This window comes from Doryrhamphus excisus, chromosome 16 (assembly GCF_030265055.1).
Source record: "Doryrhamphus excisus isolate RoL2022-K1 chromosome 16, RoL_Dexc_1.0, whole genome shotgun sequence".
Classification (NCBI taxonomy): Eukaryota; Metazoa; Chordata; class Actinopteri; order Syngnathiformes; family Syngnathidae; genus Doryrhamphus; species Doryrhamphus excisus.
This window is the reverse complement of record NC_080481.1, coordinates 6162809-6182896: the sequence shown is the minus strand read 5'-3', so window position 1 is coordinate 6182896 and position 20088 is coordinate 6162809. Positions and strand designations below refer to the sequence as shown.

The window sequence follows — 20088 nt, the reverse complement described above, 5'->3', positions numbered from 1 at the left end:
GTGGGTCATTACGTCACAGGGAGGACGTTGACAGCCAGGGCATGCACGCCCACACACATGCAGCGTATAGCCAAACCGCCATCCAAACCACCGGCAGATTGTCTCGTGGTATCTCTAGTTGTTACCTGTTGCTGTGCGGCAAGGTGACGGTGTAAAGCTGCTCAGTTGGAAGAAGGTTTCCACAGCGCAGACTGGAAGGAAGGTTGACAGACGTTATGCTAACGATGGCCTCCCAGTCCTCTGTCGACTGCACAAACAATGTTTAGTTTCAAAGACTTTGACAAAACCATCAATTCAGTGTACAAACCTCAGGTTCGTAGCGGATCATGATGTCGTAGTCCATGCCGTACGGGATGTTGTCAATGGTGAACACCAGACCAGCACCGTCCTTCACTCGAGCAAAACCAGGACCGGTCCAGGTCACTGTGTGACCCAGACTGATCTCTCTATAAACGCTCCTAACGTCCGGCTGGGAAAGATGGAAATAATGTGTCTGATCAGCTTTACATCTACAATGTCAATGCTTGTGAATGAGTAATAAACGTGGAGTTCATCATATCTACTATTGAGGAACTATTTTCTGTCTCTGGCAGAGTACCTGCTTGATATTGGAAAGATGTTTTCATGAATTTAGTAGCTTTCTGCTTCTTTGTGTTGAATGGGATTTGAAGTATTCTAAGAGTTTGTGTTCATGTGCAGTATATATATCTCCAAAATTGTTTTCAGCCCCCAGTATCGGCCCCAAATATCTCATATCATCGGGATCTAATCTACAACGTGCTCGTATGTGGCATGCTCTGATCCATCGGCCACCAATCAATATCAGCCGGTTTGCATAAAAAAACCATGCAACTGGCGTATGCTGAAACGCCTTTCAAGGCCGATGACAAAAACCGTCTCACCAGCTTCCCCTGCCTTCCATGCATTCATCCAATCACCAGTCAGAACTCAGCCAGGAGGTATTCATGGTCTCACAAAAAGTCAGACTTTTGAGACGCATGACAAAGACTTGCTTTTTCCACACTCAGGTGTGTTAGAGCATTGCAAAGAGAGGTACAAGAAGGAGACTGATAAGCCGAGGGTTGCCGACCCTGCAATCTGGACAATAACCCTAACCCTGAATCTCTTTTAGGTTCAGCAGGACACATTTACGGTGGTGTGAAAAAGTGCTTGCTCCCTTCCTAATTTCTTATTTTTTGCATGTTTGTCAAACTTCAATGTTTCAAATCGTCAACAAATGCAAATCTTAGTCAATGACAACACAACTTGATGCACTTTTCATGATGAAGGGAGAAAAAATGCAAAGCTACATGTTCCTGTGTGAAAAGGTGATCGTTCAAACATAGCCGAAGTGAGATGATTGAAGATCTACCAGTGTGGACAAGGTTCTAAAGCCATTTCTGATGCATTGGGAGTCCAGCCAACCACAGTGAGAGCCATTATCAACAAATGCCAAAACACGGGACAGTGATGAACCTTCCCAGGAGCAGCCGGACGACCAAAATGACCCCAAGAGCGCAGCCACAAATCCTCCAAGAGGTCACAAAAGACCCCACAACAACATCCAGAGAAGTGCAGGCCTCACTCGCCTCAGTTAAGGTCAGTATTAATGACTCCGCCATCAGAAAGACACTGAGCCAAAACCAGTTCCAAGACCAAAACATTAAGGCTGGTAAAAGATCTTGATCTCTACGACCTTTAGGTCGAGGATGTACTTCCTACGGCAGCTGAAGAAATTCAGCCTGCCAAAGACAATGATGGTGCACTTCTACACCTCCATCATTGAGACCATCCTCACCTCCTCCATCACCATCTGGTACGCTGCTGCCAATGCTAAGGACAAAGGCAGGCTGCAGCGTGTCATTCGGTCTGCAGAGAAGGTGATTGGCTGCAATCTCCCGTCCCTCCAGGATCTGTACGCCTCCAGGACCCTGAGGCGTGCAGAAAGGATTATGGCCGATCCCTCTCACCCCGGACATAGACTCTTCGAGACGCTCCCCTCTGGCAGGAGGCTGCGGTCCATCAGGACCAAAACCTCACGCCACAAGAACAGTTTCTTCCCGTCTGCTGTCAGCCTCATCAACAAGGCCCGGAACCCCACCTGACACTCTTCACACCCCACCTCTGCCTCATCCTGCCACTTTGACACTTTGACACTTTCATTGTATACGTTACATTAACGCTCAGTTTGGACTCTTGGGAAAAACAATCAGACTGCACTTCCGGAATAACAAACAAAAACAGACTGTGTACATATATTTATACTGTTATTCTGTATATTTTGTATTTTCATATTTTGTATTTCATATTTTGTATTCTCATTCTTTTTTAATAGATGTGTATGCACCTACTACACCAAAACAAATTCCTAGTATGTGTTTGATCATACATGGCAATAAACCTTTTCTGATTCTGATTCTGATTCTGATTTAGGAAAAAAGTCTGGTCGAACCTTTTGGAAGGTGTCCTGTTACATCTGGCATTTGAGGAAAAAGAAGAGTCAAATATGGTGGTGGTAGTGTGATGGTTTTGGGGCTGTTTTGCTGTCATAAATGGAAGCATGAATTCTGCTGAAGGAGAATGTGGCGTTTTCCACAAAAAGTGAATCACGTGTTGTCATTGAGTAATATTTACATTTGTGGCACAAACAAGCAAAAAAGAAATGAGGAAGGCGGGAAACACTTTTTCACACCAATGTATACACAATCACAAATACTGCAGTATACCTTTCCAATGTATACGCACATGTACAACGATGACCCTACCGTCTGCTGAAGCTGGCGTATTCGCCTCAGTGCTGCTCGGTGCTGTTGTGGGTTGGTGATGCGGCGGTGACGCCTGTGTCGTCTCAGCTGGTTGCTGAGGTGTTGCACGCAGTCCGTCTCAGCCTGAGGACGAACTTTACCCTAAAATAAAAGCAAAAGACCAGTAAAAAACCCTGCAGCCACGTGTCCTGAGGTGATATGGTTAAAGATTTCACCAGCACTACTTAATAGTAAATATTACTCTGTTCTGGTCTTGGCACCAACAGGTATCGGAGCACAAAGAAAGTCCCTTTATACTTCTCTCAGTCATGTCATCTGAGATGTAACATTTCACCTACACAAGCGTGACGCAGCTTGAAGGCGGAGAAGATACAAGATGAGGTTTTGACAAAATGTTTGCTTACCGGGAGAGAGGAGTCAATGGGCGAGTGTCCAGCGGCCCCCTCGGCCTCGTACTTGTAGTAGTCGAGCGGGGCGCAAAAGTAGCCGGGCTGCACCTCTGAACACTGTCGACCAATCAGATGCCTCCTGCAGTCACACTGTCCGTTCTCCATCATGCATCTTGGACAACAGACAAAATCAACTCATTCAAAAGGTGGATTTTGATTTTTTTTTATGACTCCACTTCCGTGGAGGTCCGGGACGAGGAGTGTAGTTCAGTTTAGTTCCTGGGGTCATTTAAGTAAAGTTTGGTTTCTCAAAACAATATGCGTTCAAAAGAGGAACACATATGCATCATAAAAATGGGAGAATTCCAAGGGCTGCCAAAAATAGGTATTTATTCAAAAATAATACATAAATAAAAGGGTGGCCGCAATGGGATTTTATTTCCTTGGGGCCCAGACTTCCGAGCTGCACTCCTGCAATTGGCTATGAAGATCTGAAAGGAACCATGAAATCACCTTCATTTTGTCAGTCTGGAACTTTCCTAAAGAGACAGTCCCACTGTCTGACGGAGGTCTTTCAGGTTAACACATAGCGACAACAGTGTCCTCCACGGCTCATCTAGTTGATTCCGTTAAACTGAATTATTTTGTGGGTTATTTGCTTCTAGACGTCCGAGTGTCACTCCTATACGGGCGAGTCTTGTCCAGCATTGACCCTGGAAAACTCTCCATACTCTGTCTAATGTCTGTTCTTCAAATGGTAGTAAAGTAAATGAAAGCTTTTCATTGTCACCCCGTCTGATAGTTTTGGTGGAATGTGTTACCGGACATACCGGACGGCAGACATGTTGGGTTTGCTGCCACACACCAGCACAGCTGACACAGCGACAGAGCAGCTACACGCTCTATAAGCTTCTCTGCAGACTGCAATAGTACGAGTCACGGTGATGGCCATTGACCCACGTATTCCAATCATGGTTTTTCACGGTCATCAGTCAAAATCGGAGTCCCAACACTTATTTCTACTGTCAGAAACTGAGTATATGTAGTATACCAAGTATACTTGTTAAAGGGGTCGCTTGAGTACCTGTTGTTGACGGCTCCACCCACATCACAGTCACATGTTCTACAGCCACCCAGGTCATTGCTGAGACCCCAGAATTCTGGCTGCAAATGAAGTAACAAACAAATAAAAACATGTGGTATGGGATTGAAGAAGACTGGAAGAAGCAAAATACTACAAACCAGACACTCGTTGCAGTAGCGGCCAGTGACGTATCTTTTACACGAGCAGTCACCGCTGATCTGATCGCATGGGGATCCCATCATGATGATACCTCGAGGGTCACAGTTGCATGCTGGGGGCGCAAAAGACAAGGGAATTTATTTTTATGAGAATATGCCATTGTGCCTTTTAAAAAGGGCTCATCTTTGTGTTGAGGTGCAGCTACACACCCCAACCCACACAGAAGGCTTCCTAGATGTTCCACAATTTCAGTTGGATTTCCTTGGATTTCCAAAAGGGTCTTAGTTTATGTCACCCACAGCCCGCCTCCGGGCACGGCCACTCTGCTGTGATCGGTCACACTCCCGAGCTTTCCCAAAGACTTACAGCCTACTGCCGAACCCACTTTCACGAGGCGTTTCAAGCGATTATTTAATATGCAAATTGATTAGAAAGTAACTCAGTTTGCTTGCTATGTCAGGCTTTTGGTAACCCTTTCAGGAGAATGACCTACCATATGTACATGCTGTAGCTCACACCACACACACACACACACACACACACACACACAACGTACGCTGACAACCCAGCGGGTCGTTGTGGCTGAGGCCGTAGAAACCCTCCTTGCAGACGTCACAGCGCAAGCCTTTGACGTTGGCTTTGCAGCGACACTGTCCAGAGATCATTCCCATGTCTGGATCCGTGTGGCCATCACACATCCCTCCCTCCAAGGAACCCACCGGGTCGCAGTCGCAGGCTGGAAGACACACAAATCATGGCTGACTTCATCTCAGCTCGAGATGAAATTTTTATGAAATATGAGTATTCAAATGCTTGGTAAAATGTTATTTAAAATGTGTTTTTATATTAATTTTTCAATTATGGAATTGACCTATCCATCTTCTGAAGTCAAGGAGCATGGACCAGTTCCTCCAGGTGGATCCTGAGGAGAACCCAGGCCACCTCCTGCCAGACGGATGTGCCCTGAACATCTGCATCCTAACCAGACACCCGTTCTGCCTCCTCTCAGTGCAGAGGAGCAGCCATTTTGGTCCTTTGCTCACTACCCAACGCTCATGACCATAGGGCAGGTGAACGTCGAGCTTCGCCTTTGGGCTCAGCTCCCTCTTCATGACGGGCCGATGCAGAGTCGGCATCACTGCAGACATCGCACCAATCCACCTGTCCGTCCTACCCCCACTCGTGAACAAGACCACAGGGTACTTGAACGCCTCATCCCCGATCCCGAGATGGCACCATGGACTGGGCTTTGGAGGAACCAATTCTCCTCCTGGCAGCGAACTTTCCAGTGACAGCTGAAGGCCGCAGACCTACCTCTAACCCTAAAAGGTTACCTTTTGTATGGTGGTGTAGCGGGCAGCATTTGGCCCACGTGCCGTGAGTTGCCTTCCTGTGCTGTAAGCCCCATTGTGAGTTGTAAAGAGGATATGTCAAACCTCAGTACAGACGGGTCTACTAAGTATGAATAAGACGTTTTATTTGAGTATTTTCTGAATGCAAAGAGAAAATGTGTTGTGTCTTTGTTGTAAATGACCAGCGACTCACCGAGACAAACCTGCGGGTCTCTGACATCCCTGTTGGGGTCTTGGTAGTAGAAAGGCTTGCAGGTCTCGCACTTGCGTCCCATGGTGTTGTGCTGGCAGTCGTCACACACACCCCCGCTCACGTTGCCCGTGGCCAAATACACCGCCATGTCAAAGTGACACTGGCTGGAGTGGCCGTTGCAATTACACTCTAAGGAATAGCACAAGTTGCAGTGCAACCTCGGTTAGCGTCTTTTTCCGTTGCGATTAGAATGTTGTGTCGATTTTCTTCTGACCCCAATGTGGTTAAGACATAATATTCCACAATTACGTAACAAATTATTGGAATGGCTCTAAAAAGACGAATAGGAAATATTGCAGTGCTTGCGTGTCGCTACCTCGACAGGCGTGCGGGTTTTCCACCTCAGCCGGCCTCCATGGAAGGTCGTGGTGGAAATCATGGCAACGCTCGCAGTTCAGACCCTCTGTGTTGTGTTTGCAGACGCAACGGCCATGGATCTGCACACATGTAGATGGCAATGTAGTCCATCCTCTTCCTCGTCACATTGTAGCAACAATCCTAACCCGTTGAATAGGAAATGAATGCCACTGCCCCACTTGGCCCGGTGCAAGCAGACTTGAACACTTCCGAGCTAAAACGCATGCAAAGATGAATGAAAGGAAATCCCACCATGCCGTTTTCCCGCGAGTATACCCCAGGCACGGGGGCGCACTCAGACGCGTGTCCATAGCAGAAGCAGCTGCCTCGGACCACCAGCTCATAGATGGCGTAGTAATACTTTTGCAGCACGTCAGAGCGTCTGTCCAGCAGGTCGTCTCCCAGAGTGTTCAGCTTGGTGAAGTTGATGCGCAGGTTGGTGATTCGCAGGAGTTCTGCATAAAAAGATTTTCACCCATCATTCGTCATACAGCATTTCCATTGATGCTACACCCTGAACGCAACATATAACAACATTTATGCTGTAGGGTAAATGCTGTATTTAACTCCTCAGACCCCAATAGCGCCAGGTATGCGGTCTACAAAAGCAAATCATGGCCTGGGTCTCTATTAGTCAAAGACGATTGACTGTCAGCAACTTCCTGATGTAGCTTCTACAACCTCCACAAGATGGCAGTAGCTGCATATGAAGTATGACATCAACAGCTTTATCTAGCTCTGAAAATGTATGAGGGTCACCGCATGTCCCACGTGTGGTACTGTTGCCTACAGTCCACTCATTATTACAACATTGGTTCTGTTGCGGCTGTGCTTTAAGCGTGTTCACACATGAGCTAGGAATTCACACATGAGCTAGGGTGTCCTTTCCACTTTCTCATGCACTCCTAATCACGATTAAAAGTTAAAAATAAATTGGTGAGCATTATTTATGATCAATAATGATACGATTCTAAAGGACTTTTGCTGTACTACAGTACATGATGGTAGCAATACATGAGAGTAACAACACAATATGAGAGATAATAAATTCATCACCTTGGATGTCCAAACTGTAAGGGTCTTTCACGTGAATGGCAGGATCCAGCACTTTATAAATCACCTTGCATAGAAACACACACACACACACACACACACACGTGTCAACTCATGCTGTAAAGAGAAAACACTTTCCACTGATGGTCATATGTAAAGAACATCATAATGTGCTGACGTTTCCATGGAGACCATCTCATCTGGCGCACCAGGCAGGACGCTACCAGGAAATACAAGGCTACGTTTCCAGCGCCCCCCCCTCCCCACACACACACACACACAAACACTTCTTTCATGATGTTCAGGTAGATACTGTATGTTGGCTGCCTGTCAATGTATTCTCATTCATAAAGATCAGGGTTCTCAATGGAATGTACAGGTTGTCTTCAAAGATGTTCCGCCTCCCATCTGAGGTACCGGTTCATTCTATTCATGCTCAAAGACGAGGTGAGACACACACACACACCAGTCAGACCAGATAGGACAGCTCTAGTCTTACATGCTAGCATAAATCATATGTATTTTGTGTCCTCAGCTATCCTTTGTGCCATAATTAATGGCACTACCGGCCAATCACATGCTTTGGAACATTTGGTTGCCTGATAGCGAGGAAGTGTTCATGGTGTTCTACTATGGCGAGGGGGAGGCATGGCTGGCGCCAGTGCCAAGGAGAACCAGAGCTTGACAACCTTTTCTGTCATTAAAAAGTCATATGACTTGATCATTATATCATCATTGATCATTATTATTGCTAAGCAGTGCTTGTTAATTCTTTTCCGTCATGCCCCCACTGAGGGAGAGATATGTTGTAAATGGCCATAAAGACGCACTGGTGTTACAAAGTTAAGTTCTTGCTTTCTAAATAAACCTTGACCTGGTTCCACATTTCCCAAACCTGCTACATTAGCAAACATTCCCCCGCTTACCTCCCCGTTGGTGGAAGGCTCAATGTCAGAGTAGCGCTCCTCACAGATGACGTCATTGATGTGGCGCAAGCCGTTGGCGGTGATGCCCGGGAAAGTCTTGGTGCAGTTGGCGGCAAAGTAGCGGTAGGGTCGCCACGAGCGTCCAAAATCAGCCGAACGCTCGATGATCATGGCTGCCGGCCGGAAAGTCTGCAGACGAGCGAGTTTATCAGCTTTTGTTCATGGGAGCTGCAGATCACAGTCTTGTGCATCTTGTGTGTGAACTTCAGACAATGCATTTCTGTCCCAGTAGCGGGCATCGGTTCTATTTTCCTCCGATCGGCAGCAGCAGCTTGGACATGAAGAAGACAGAAGTTGCTGAAATGTGCGCCGACAAAGGAAAATGGCCAAGAATCCAGCAGAGACAAAAACACAGGCGCCTTAAACTGGCACAGAGTTTGTCTGGCTGGGGATTTGTCACCATCGCCAAGGATGGGGGGCCATTGGTGACACTGTTGGTGCTGTTTGTCCACAAGTAGACGTGCACACACACGTACACATCTGAACTTACAGTAGATGATTACCTTGTGTTAGATTTGGGGTTATATTATATTATTATATAAATTTTGTCATCAAAATCTTTGATCCTGTTTTGTTTTTATTGTTTCACAAAAGTAAAGAACTGTTCATATGTTTGAGGTGTTGCTAAAACAAAACATATGGGTGTCAGTCACCGTTTGCTTCTCTTTTTTGGTCAAAATCAGGTGTTTTCACTGAAACCACCCAATGTTAACCACTGATTTATAAAGACACCAAAAGGCTAGAAACAAACTATTTCTCTGATGAGTCGAAAGTTTCTTTACATAGTTTCAATAGTTACATAGTCCTAAAAATCAACATTCTGTGGGTCTTCAAAGTTCAGCAACAATGCCCAAAAACAGTATGGCAGTCTCTGAAAACGGCTGGCAGTCAATGAGTTAAGTTTCAGACCAAAAATCACAATCATTCTACTGTACAAGTATCCGTGTACAAAAGGCATAAGTCTACCATCTCATGGATTGAGATGTTTTTGTTTTGATATAAAACACTAGCCGCACATCGGCCAATGGTTGACGACGCCACGACAACCATAGTCGTATATTCACCGACTAGTGGAAGGCAGGAATTTAAATTCTTATATTGGTGATGTTCAAATTACAATGAAGAATGACTGTGGCTTAATATGCACCCAGACACTTCAAGTACTCGGAAGTACGTATTTAGAGTACCTTAAACTTCATGATGAGATGTGTGAAGTGGAATTCAGCTTCCAGGTTCAGTCGAATGCTGACAGTCTCCTCCCCTGAGTGAGCAACACAATGCAACATCATGCATGGAGAACTGCTTCATAATAGTATAGTAGAAGTAATAGATGGATAATGCATAATAATGGCATGGAATGTGAACTGAAACATATCCCATTGTCTCCATCGTTACCTCCATTGATGGATGGACATTCTACATGTACACTTACAACTTGTACGACTAGTACGTTTGGGCAAGGACAAGTACTAGGACAATATGAGAGTACCGTTAGCAGACTGCCACCAAGTGTTGTCTCCGTTGCGTTCCATGAGGTAGATGACATTGTCGATGCGATGGCTGTTTCTGTGGCGGTACGAGTCATACGGATGCTGGGAGTTACACTCAAAACATTTGTCCGACTCCTGTTGACATTAAAATAAAATAAAAAAGTTGGTTCTCTTGGTAGCAGAAGTATTATCTAAGACTAGTCCAGCTACTGGAAGTGGAAAACGAAAATATGGACTTAATTGGTAACCAGCAAAAGTAATGAAAATGTAATACACAAGGCACTGTGAACGCCTCACAGACGGAACCGCATGACACCCCAAACCAAAGAAGGAGGAAGCACGTCCATCGTCTTCCACACATCAAGACTGACAGGAATGACTTCTGTGAGTCATTACTCACGTTTTGGATTTCACAATGCATTTATTTCTAGACTTCTACCTGAAAACCTGAATAAAAAGCAGGTTTTCCCCCTCTGCTGGGCCCCTCCAGCCGCATCCACTGCCTTCCTTCTGACCCTTCTGACCCTCACGGAGCCAGAAGTGGTCACACTTATCACATTTTTATGCTGATAATTATCGGTACCCCGGCCCGTTATGGGACATCGCAAATAGTTACAGTAATTACAATATAATAGATGTCAGAGTAGACTTGTTGCTGATGAGAACACCATTGTGTAACTCTCATACATGTTTCAAACTGTTGATCTGAAATGATCTTAATAACCGAGTGGTGTACCATGGCTGTGAAAATGGTAATGGTAATGGTTTTATTTCATTTGAACATGCATCAGATTACAATTGAATGCATCACATAATCAGTTCCACATGTCCAAAAGGAGTAGGAAGAAGCAAAGCTTATTAAATCCTACCCCTCCATCTGGTACTTTTACAATCAGTAACCGTTACATTTGTTCACTTCCTGCTTTCCGTAATACAATTTAAGTTGTTGTTTTTTTAATTTTGTAATTTTTTGTCCAGTACCGAAGTACGAGGTGATATGACCATACAATGACATAATGGGTACCATAGTAAGTGTCAATATAGTGATATGTATAGCACATCATGACTGGTTCAAGACTCTTCATCCTTGTATTTAGCAAACATCAACTGCTTGTATTGTTTCTTGAATTGGCTCATCGTCGTGCATTGTTTGAGGTCCTTACTCAAAATTGCAGTTGTATGATTGACATATGATTATTATTATAGTCAGAGTGCATCCAATTGGCAGGCGTGCATGAAGAGAAGAAGGGGGGCCATGGAAGTGGAGAATGAAAGTGTTTGTGAGAGAACAGGGGACACAAGAGAAAGAGGTGGACATGCAAAGTGAAGAGGGTTCAGTGGGGACAGAATGAGATGGGGGCCCTAAAGAGGGGTGCTGGCACAAGAAGAGGTGGAATCCAGCCCAGTTGATTAGGTTGATGAAGGGCGATGAAGCTGAGGCTGGCTGTAAAGATGTTAAAATGGTGCTGCGGCTGTGGTGAATGCGTCTCATCTCGATGATTCCGTAATAAATGATTCAAAGAATAATCCAAATGTTTCCAAGTCACAGTTTTTCATGGACATGTGCTTGTCCAAAGCATCATTTATCCGGCTAACCATAACCCAGGGCTGGATTGATGCTGTGACAGCACACCCTGCCCCGGACAGGAGTGGGGGGCCTCTGCAATCACCGCCCGTCAGTCATGTTCACCTGGAAGTCACACACGGCTGCCCTCAGGCGTGGAAGTACAAGTATGTACTTGTGTTGCACGGATACGCATGTGCATGTACATGATGAAATACACGTCAGGCTTCATTGACAAGAACAATCTTTCCAAGCCGTCTACTACGAGCACTACTCCCAGAACTGTTTGGTGCCAATTGTTGAATGGAAGCCAACACGGAATGGTTGGAAGGCGTGCCCATGGAAATACAAACAATGACGATGGAAGAGTGGAGATAGATGGACAAGTGAAGAACAAACATTCCTTTTTGTAACAGACAAGCATGAAAAACAAGACATCTCCAAAAAGGAACAGTATATTTTACAAGCCGTCACTTCCTGTTTACGGAAAAGGAAGTTCACTGTAAAAGCTCTGTCTTTTGCTACCAGAGTTTTACATTTTTGGGCAATATTCCTGACCATAGCTTGTGATGCTAACTCTAGAGGAGTGTGCAGACATCGCTGCCTTAATCCAGACAAGCAAGAGGACTAACAAAAGGATTAAAAAAACGCCTGTAAGAAGTAGAATACATGATATAGGAGACGTGTCATTCAACATAGTCAAGATGCAAAAAAAGGGATAACAATAAGTTGACATCCGAGCTACTTGGGGCATTTTAAACTGTATTTTTACGGTGGGAAACACCAATAATAATGATATAATAACAAGGTACAATTACTTTGTAAATATTGGACCAAAACTCGAAGAAGAGATTCCAAAATGTTGGCCAATGGAGGAAAGGAATAAAAGCTGATTCCATGTTTCTCACTGAAACCACACCAAAGCGAGAAGCATATGAAGATGCTGACCTGAAGATGGCTGACGATGCAGTAGTGCTCAGGACCGTCCAGGCCGCAGGTGGAGGTGGCGCTCAGGTTCATGGCCCGTCCAATCAAGAGGTTTCCCGTGGCGGGGTAGCAACTGCCATCAGTGCAGCCATGAGGCCCCGATGGGAGGTCCTGTCCCCACACGGCGGCTCCTGCAGATAAAGAAATGCCACCGGTGAAGAAATGGTGCACACTTTTACCAAGACATGACCGGCATACCAGACTGCCCGCATTATTATTTCTTCCATCATATTTACTTGGAAATAAAATCAACTTTTTCAAGTCAAGAGGCCTACATTGCAGACAGGGAATGATTGCATGGTCTACAGCAAGAGCGGCAAACTACAGCCCGGGGGCCACATGCGGCCCACCAAGCGTTTCAATCCGGCCCGCCAGTGGCTTTGTCAGTATTTCAACTTTTAACATACAAGCTGGCAACATGACTTGCAAGTTGGATGTCTTATTTATTTAAAAATCAACAAAATTGTAAAATTGTCAGAAAAGTTTGATGTTTAAAGTGCTCCTGAAAAAAGAAACATACAGCTGGTAATATAACACTTTTACAGATAAAATTAGACAAATAATTCAAGAAAAATTATAAGCATAAAATAGTGTGTATGTGTTAAATATATGTTCTGGCCCCCCGGACAATTTTGTTAACTCAATGGCCCACGAGTCAAAATATTTGCCCACCCCTAGTCTACAGCGTCCAACACCCCACTTGACCCACATCAGGTGTGTCTCTGCCGTCCACTGACAAGACCAGACTAAGGCAAACAACATTGTCCCAGGAGGGGGCAGGACTGGACCAAGGGGACTAGATGACCGTGGCGTACGGATGCTTTTTACACCGGGTGCTACAGTAAAAACACAACATGCTGAGGCTTGACGGCTACAGAGTGGGAGAATTCAAAGTGCAATTCCTCTTCACAATGAGGCATGCTTTTTTATTCTAGCTTTTATTTCTGTGAATAAGCCAAACCAAAGTCCTTTTAATTGTGCACTACTGTGGAGGGGTGCACCCCCCCACCCACCCCACAAGGTTGTGCCAAAGCATGCAATGACAATTAAGCCCATTCTTCTCCACAAGAAAAAAATAAAATAAAAATAAAATAAATTAAAATAAATTAATTTATGAAGACTTTGACTTTTGAAAATAAGATTGAAGATTTTGAAGCTTGAATATCAACTCCCACCATAAGATCGTCGGGCCATCATCAGTGAAATGATCACTGCAAGGACAGAACAGAACTCCAGGTGGACATCCATCCATCTCTGGTTTGTCCAATGTCATCTTAAAGCTAAGATCAAAAGTCCATCAACCAGGCTCACAGCTGTGGAAGCTCTTCAGTCTTTCTGCTAAAATGTGTGGTCGGATCCGATCAACAGCTGAGGAAAAGTGGATAAAAACGAGGCACACAAAGGTCATTGTACCTTCCAGACGTGTCAGGATCAGACGAAGCGGACTACTTATTGCATCATCAACCCCCTGTCCTGCCTAGAAGCAAACTGAAATGGATCCAGGTTTACCTGAACAAACTTACCTGAATAAGCTCCCCTTGAACAATTTTCTCAAATGTTTTCATCACAAGAGATGTGAGAGCCACGGGTGTATAATCATGACGACAGTTCATTTTTGGCAAAGGAACAATAATAGAATCTTCCACATATGAGGAACCATTTCGAGCACCATTTTTGGGGATACGACCCCCAGTACCATCAGGGCCAGGGCTTTTCCTCTTTCCAACACCTCAAAAGGTTTAGGACCACCTCCACAGTGTACCGCTCAGAGGTATTTTCTCCCTGCGGGAGCATTGTCTCCACTTTGACCTTGTAAGAGAATTTTGCGGCCTTTCAGTCTTTCCTCACTTGTCTCTGATAATAATTTAAAGAAATAACTAAATAAATACATAAATAAATACATAAATAAATAAATAAATAAAAAGGTGATCCCGCCTACTTTCCCTTCAAAGCCAAAACAAGCATGGCTGCTCTTTTGCTGAAATGATCCAGTCCAGCATGGTGGTGGCCCAATCACGGACATGTTGACAAGTTGTACACAGGGTACCCAAAAGCACATCCAACTTGTCTTTATTATTGCATTTCGTCACGTAGTTGGAATAGTCAAGAAGGCAGGAAGAGACGTGCCTGACACTGTAAGTGCAATCATGCTAATAACAATCTTTGCCACACCAGCTGCTTTCCAAGTGTGTGAGGAGAGTGGAGCACCAGGCCATGAAAGGCAGACAAGAAAAATGATGGGTAAACACAGCCCCGGGCGCCAAATTTCCCTCTGCTATACGGCGCTATGGCAGGAATGTGAAGACAGGATGGAAAGTTATTCATTACAAGAAACATTCCAGGTGTCAGCATGCATGATGCCAACGCTCTTCCATGGAACCTGAATGCAACACTTTCTTCCCTGTGCAGGAATGAAAACAAAGCCTTTGGACACTTTCATTCAACCATCCATTCTCTCACTCATTCATCCATCTGCCCATTCATTCGTTCATTCATCCTTCCATCTACTCATACACCCATCCCTCCGTTCACTCGTTCATTCATCCGCCCATCCATGCATTCATACCTCCATCCACTCATACACCCATCCCTCCATTCACTTGTTCATTCATCCGTCCATCCATGCATTCATACCCCCATCCACTCATACACCCATCCTTCCCCATTCACTTGTTCATTCATCCGTCCATCCATGCATCCATACCTCCATCCACTCATTCATCTATCTGCCCATTCACTTGTTCATACCTCATCCACTCATACACCCATCCCTCCATTCACTTGTTCATTCATCCGTCCATCCATGCATTCATATCTCCATCCACTCATTCATCCATCTGCCCATCCACTCATTCATACCTCCATCCACGCATACACCCAGCCCTCCATTCACTCATTCATTCATCCGCCCATCCACTCATTCATCCATCCACACATACACCCAGCCCTCCATTCACTCATTCATTCATTCATCCTCCCATCCACTCATTCATACCTCCATCCACTCATACACCCAGCCCTCCATTCACTTGTTCATTCATCTGACCATCCACTCATTCATCCATCCACTCATACACCCATCCCTCCATTCACTCGTTCGTTCATTCATCCGTCCATCCACTCATTCATCCATCCACGCATACACCCAGCCCTCCATTCACTCATTCATTCATCCGCCCATCCACTCATTCATACCTCCATCCACTCATACTACACCCATCCCTCCATTCACTTGTTCATTCATCCGCCCATCCACTCATTCACACCTCCATCCACTCATACTACACCCATCTCTCCATTCACTCGTTCATTCATCCGCCCATCCACTCATTCATACCTCCATCCACTCATACACCCAGCCCTCCATTCACTCATGCATACCCCCGCCCATTCACTCACGTATCCATTCACTCATGCATCCATGGGGCCCGGTCGGGCAGAGCCTGAAGGGACGACATAGTCTTCCCTCACCAGCCCCCATGGGCTCCCAAGTCATGTGAGGGGCCAAAAGGGCTGGGTTCAGAGGAAACTGGGTGGCAGCCGAAGGCGGGAATCAAATAAAAGCTAAGATGAGCACGCCTGCAGTCTTGAGATGCATGGTGTCATTTCACGCAGGATGCAGTGTGTGCAAAAAAAAAAGGCTTGACTCACCCAGCAGGAGGAGCATCATCAAGACAGCCATGTTGGTCCTCACACAGTCCACACGATCACCCTAGATGCCACAAAAATAAATACTTTTTATTGCGGTGTCAGCAAGAAAATACTATTCCTTTTATTTGGATGGACTTTGGTGGCGTGCCAGTTGAGCAGAATAGTATTGAAATACTGCATCATCAATGAAATGATAACCACACCATTCATTCACCAGTATGCACAAGAACAAGCTGCTGACACTGTCATGTTCATGCTGACTATTCCAGCATTGGCGAGTGCGATTGGTAGGTAACGAGGAAGTGTTGCGTGGTCTGGGGGGGACAGAGGAACACCAAGTTCACGTTGGCAGAATTGAGTGATGCTGTTGGTGTATTGAAGCTGGTAGTAAAAGTCTGTCTGTGGGGATGCTACATTACGTACAAGATCAATGGGGCTGCATTCATTTACCACCCAAAGCTACTTCCTTTTTTTGGTGCCGTTACTAGTGTCTACGCTCACACGGTGCCATTATGATACACATCCCAAGTAAAACGTTTTTCCCAATTGAGGCTAGAAAGAAATGAAATGGAGGCTGTCATCAGCTGAGAGCAAGAGGCCCCTGTGTGTGCACAGGCTCTGCAAACACGGGGACCACTCAATGGGACCACAAGCCATAGAATGCATGCGTGCGTGTGGAAACATGGTCAGGCGAGGATCAGTATGTTTTCACGCCACAACACGCTAAACGAGCATGACCTCCGAGACAAAGAAAAATGGTGACAGGCAAGGCCATATGAAAGGATGAAGGACACCATAGCGCCATGCTGTATGTATAACATCCAGTTAGCATTTCCCATCAAACATTACACATACACAGGAATTGAAAATGAGGTGAGAACAAGAGTCTAGGCAACATATTAAAAAGGTTTCAGCTGTGGACACCATTTTCCAATTCAGCATGAAATAATAGTTTAAGAAGCTGATGTGTAGAAAACAGATTTCTGTTGTGGAGGTGATGACACGAGGCAAAGCCATTTTATACATAACTAGCCGCTGCAAGTCAACGGGTAACTTTTGCTCGAGATATAAGAACAAAGATAACAAAGATGAAAGGTGCATAGCACCCAAACTACCTTGGCCATCAACTGGTAGGTAGCCGCATGAGAAGGGCGCCCCTGGTGTACAACAACTTCATTTTTTATTTAGGTTATGATTTGGAGTGCATGGGGAAGTGGGGGTGGGGGTACGTAGCTCTCTCTTGTAATAAGAAGCTAACTGATGAGTTGATTGTAGTACAGTATGACACATGTAACTGGCATGACTTTTACACCAACAGCTGACTGGCAAAGCTTTACACCGCATGTGCAAAATAAATGGTTCCACCACAAGTGTTGTTATGGCAGAAATACAGGAAAAAAACAAATCCATAGTAAGTAGAGAAGTGGTGCATGAACCGCAAAATAAGGTATTTTGGTGAGGATTGAATAATGATGCAGCAGAAGTATCTATCATCCTACACAAACCAGGAAGTAGTCCCAGCCAGTGCTAAAAATCATCCTCCACAAACCAGGAAGTAGTCCTCCCCAGTACTAAAAATCCATTCATTCATTCATTCATTTTCCTCCGCTTATCCGGGTCCGGGTCGCGGGGGCAGCAGTCTTAGAAGGGAAGCCCAGACTTCCCGGTCCCCGGCCACCTCCTCCAGCTCCACCGGGAGGACACCAAGGCGTTCCCAGGCCAGCTGTGAGACATAGTCCCTCCAGCGTGTCCTAGGTCTGCCCCGGGGCCTTTTCCCGGCTGGGCATGCCCGGAACACCTCCCCAGGAAGGCGTCCGGGAGGCATCCGGACTAGATGCCCGAGCCACCTCAACTGACTCCTCTCGATGTGAAGGAGAAGCGGCTCTACTCTGAGCCCCTCCCGGATGGCTGAGCTCCTCACCCTATCTCTTAGGGTGAGTCCAGCTACCCTACGGAGGAAACTCATTTCAGCCGCCTGTATCCGCGATCTCATTCTTTCGGTCATGACCCAAAGCTCATGACCATAGGTGAGGGTGGGAACATAGCTCAGCTCTCTTTTCACCACGACGGTCCGGTACAGCGACCGCATTACTGCCGAGGCTGCACCGATCCGTCTGTCGACCTCACGCTCCCACTTTCCCTCACTCGTGAACAAGACCCCGAGATACTTAAACTCCTCCACCTGGGGCAGGACCTCATTCCCAACCCGGAGAGAGCACTCCACCCTTTTCCGACTGAGAACCATGGCCTCTGATTTGGAGGTACTGAGTCTCATCCCAGCCGCTTCACACTCAGATGCAAACCGTCCCAGTAAACGCTGAAGGTCGCAGCCCGAAGAAGCCATAAGAACCACATCATCTGCAAATAGCAGAGATGAGATTCTAAGGCCCCCGAACTGGACTCCCTCAACACCTTGGCTGCGCCTAGAAATTCTGTCCATAAAAATTGTGAACAGAATCGGTGACAAAGGGCAGCCTTGGCGGAGACCAACGTTTACCGGAAACAGGCTTGACTTACTACTGGCAATGCGAACCAGACTCCTGCCCCGTTTATACAAGGACCGGATAGCACGTAGTAGCGCGCCACCAATCCCGTACTCCCGGAGCACCCCCCAAAGGACGCTACGAGGGACACGGTCGAATGCCTTTTCCAGGTCCACAAAGCACATGTAGACTGGTTGGGCAAACTCCCATGCACCCTCAAGCACCCTCGTGAGGGTGTAGAGCTGGTCCAGTGTTCCACGACCAGGACGAAAACCGCATTGGACCTCCTGTATCAGAGGTTCGGCCAAGGGTCGTACCCTTCTCTCCAGCACCCTGGAATAGACTTTCCCAGGGAGGCTGAGGAGTGTGATCCCCCTGTAGTTGGAACACACCCTCTGGTCACCCTTCTTGAAAAGGGGGACCACCACCCCGGTCTGCCAATCCAAAGGTACTGTTCCCGACTTCCATGCAATGTTGAAGAGACGTGTCAGCCAAGACATTCCCTCAATATCCAGAGCCTTGAGGAATTCTGGGCGGAACTCGTCCACCCCCGGAGCTTTGCCACTGAGGAGCGTCTTAACGACCCCAGATACCTCAGCCACAGTGATGGTACTGTCCACGTATGTGTCCTCAGACTCTGCTTCCTCTATGGAAGGTATGTCAGTGGGATTGAGAAGGGCCTCAAAGTATTCCTTCCACTGTCCGACTACATCCCCAGTCGAGGTCAGCAGGCCCCCGTCTCCACTGTAAACAGTGTGGACTGGGCACTGCTTCCCTTTTCTGAGGCGCCGGATGGTTTGCCAGAACCTCTTCGAGGCCGACCGAAAGTCGTGCTCCATGGCCTCACCGAATTCCTCCCACACCCGAGTTTTTGCCTCGACCACCGCCGACGCCGCAAACCGTTTGGCCTGACGGTACCTGTCAGCTGCTTCCGGAGTCCCACAAGCCATCAAGGCTCGATAGGACTCCTTCTTCAGCTTGACGGCAGCCCTGACCTCTGGTGTCCACCATCGGGTTCGGGGCCTGCCACCGCGACTGGCACCGACCGCCTTGCGGCCGCAGCTCCGGTCAGCTGCCTCAGCAATGGAGGCACGGAATATGGCCCATTCGGACTCAATATCCCGGTCCTCCCCCGGGATGCAGGTGAAGCTCTGCCGGAGGTGAGAGTTGAAGACTCGACGAACGGGAGACTCTGCCAGACGTTCCCAGCACACCCTCACTACTCGTTTGGGTCTACCAGGTCTGTCCAGCATCCTCCCCCGCCATCTAATCCAACTCATCACCAGGTGGTGATCAGTTGACAGCTCAGCCCCTCTCTTCACCCGTGTGTCCAGAACATGCGGACGCAGGTCTGATGATACGACTACAAAGTCGATCATAGACCTGCGGCCTAGGGTGTCCTGGTGCCAAGTGCACTTATGGACATCCCTATGTTCGAACATGGTGTTAGTTATGGACAAACTGTGGTTCGCACAGAAGTCCAATAACATCACACCGCACGGGTTCAGATCAGGG

At 46.6% G+C, this 20088-nt stretch overlaps 1 protein-coding gene across 3 annotated transcripts in view; it reads right to left on the bottom strand.

Annotated features, from left to right (window-relative positions):
• Positions 1 to 20088, bottom strand: part of lamb2l (laminin, beta 2-like) — a 36684-nt gene that overhangs the window by 10453 nt on the left and 6143 nt on the right. For all 3 annotated transcript variants that reach the window (XM_058051130.1, XM_058051131.1, XM_058051132.1), the window contains exons 2-17: positions 16091 to 16151; positions 12401 to 12570; positions 9888 to 10023; positions 9586 to 9659; positions 8339 to 8527; positions 7416 to 7479; positions 6612 to 6814; positions 6319 to 6439; positions 5943 to 6131; positions 4954 to 5133; positions 4397 to 4509; positions 4239 to 4318; positions 3170 to 3326; positions 2766 to 2906; positions 308 to 469; positions 126 to 247 (exon numbers count right to left, since the gene is read on the bottom strand). In XM_058051130.1, the coding sequence (XP_057907113.1) occupies positions 126 to 247; positions 308 to 469; positions 2766 to 2906; positions 3170 to 3326; positions 4239 to 4318; positions 4397 to 4509; positions 4954 to 5133; positions 5943 to 6131; positions 6319 to 6439; positions 6612 to 6814; positions 7416 to 7479; positions 8339 to 8527; positions 9586 to 9659; positions 9888 to 10023; positions 12401 to 12570; positions 16091 to 16121 (2132 nt within the window). In that variant the 5' untranslated portion in view covers positions 16122 to 16151. The remainder of the gene's footprint in view (positions 1 to 125; positions 248 to 307; positions 470 to 2765; positions 2907 to 3169; positions 3327 to 4238; positions 4319 to 4396; positions 4510 to 4953; positions 5134 to 5942; positions 6132 to 6318; positions 6440 to 6611; positions 6815 to 7415; positions 7480 to 8338; positions 8528 to 9585; positions 9660 to 9887; positions 10024 to 12400; positions 12571 to 16090; positions 16152 to 20088) is intronic.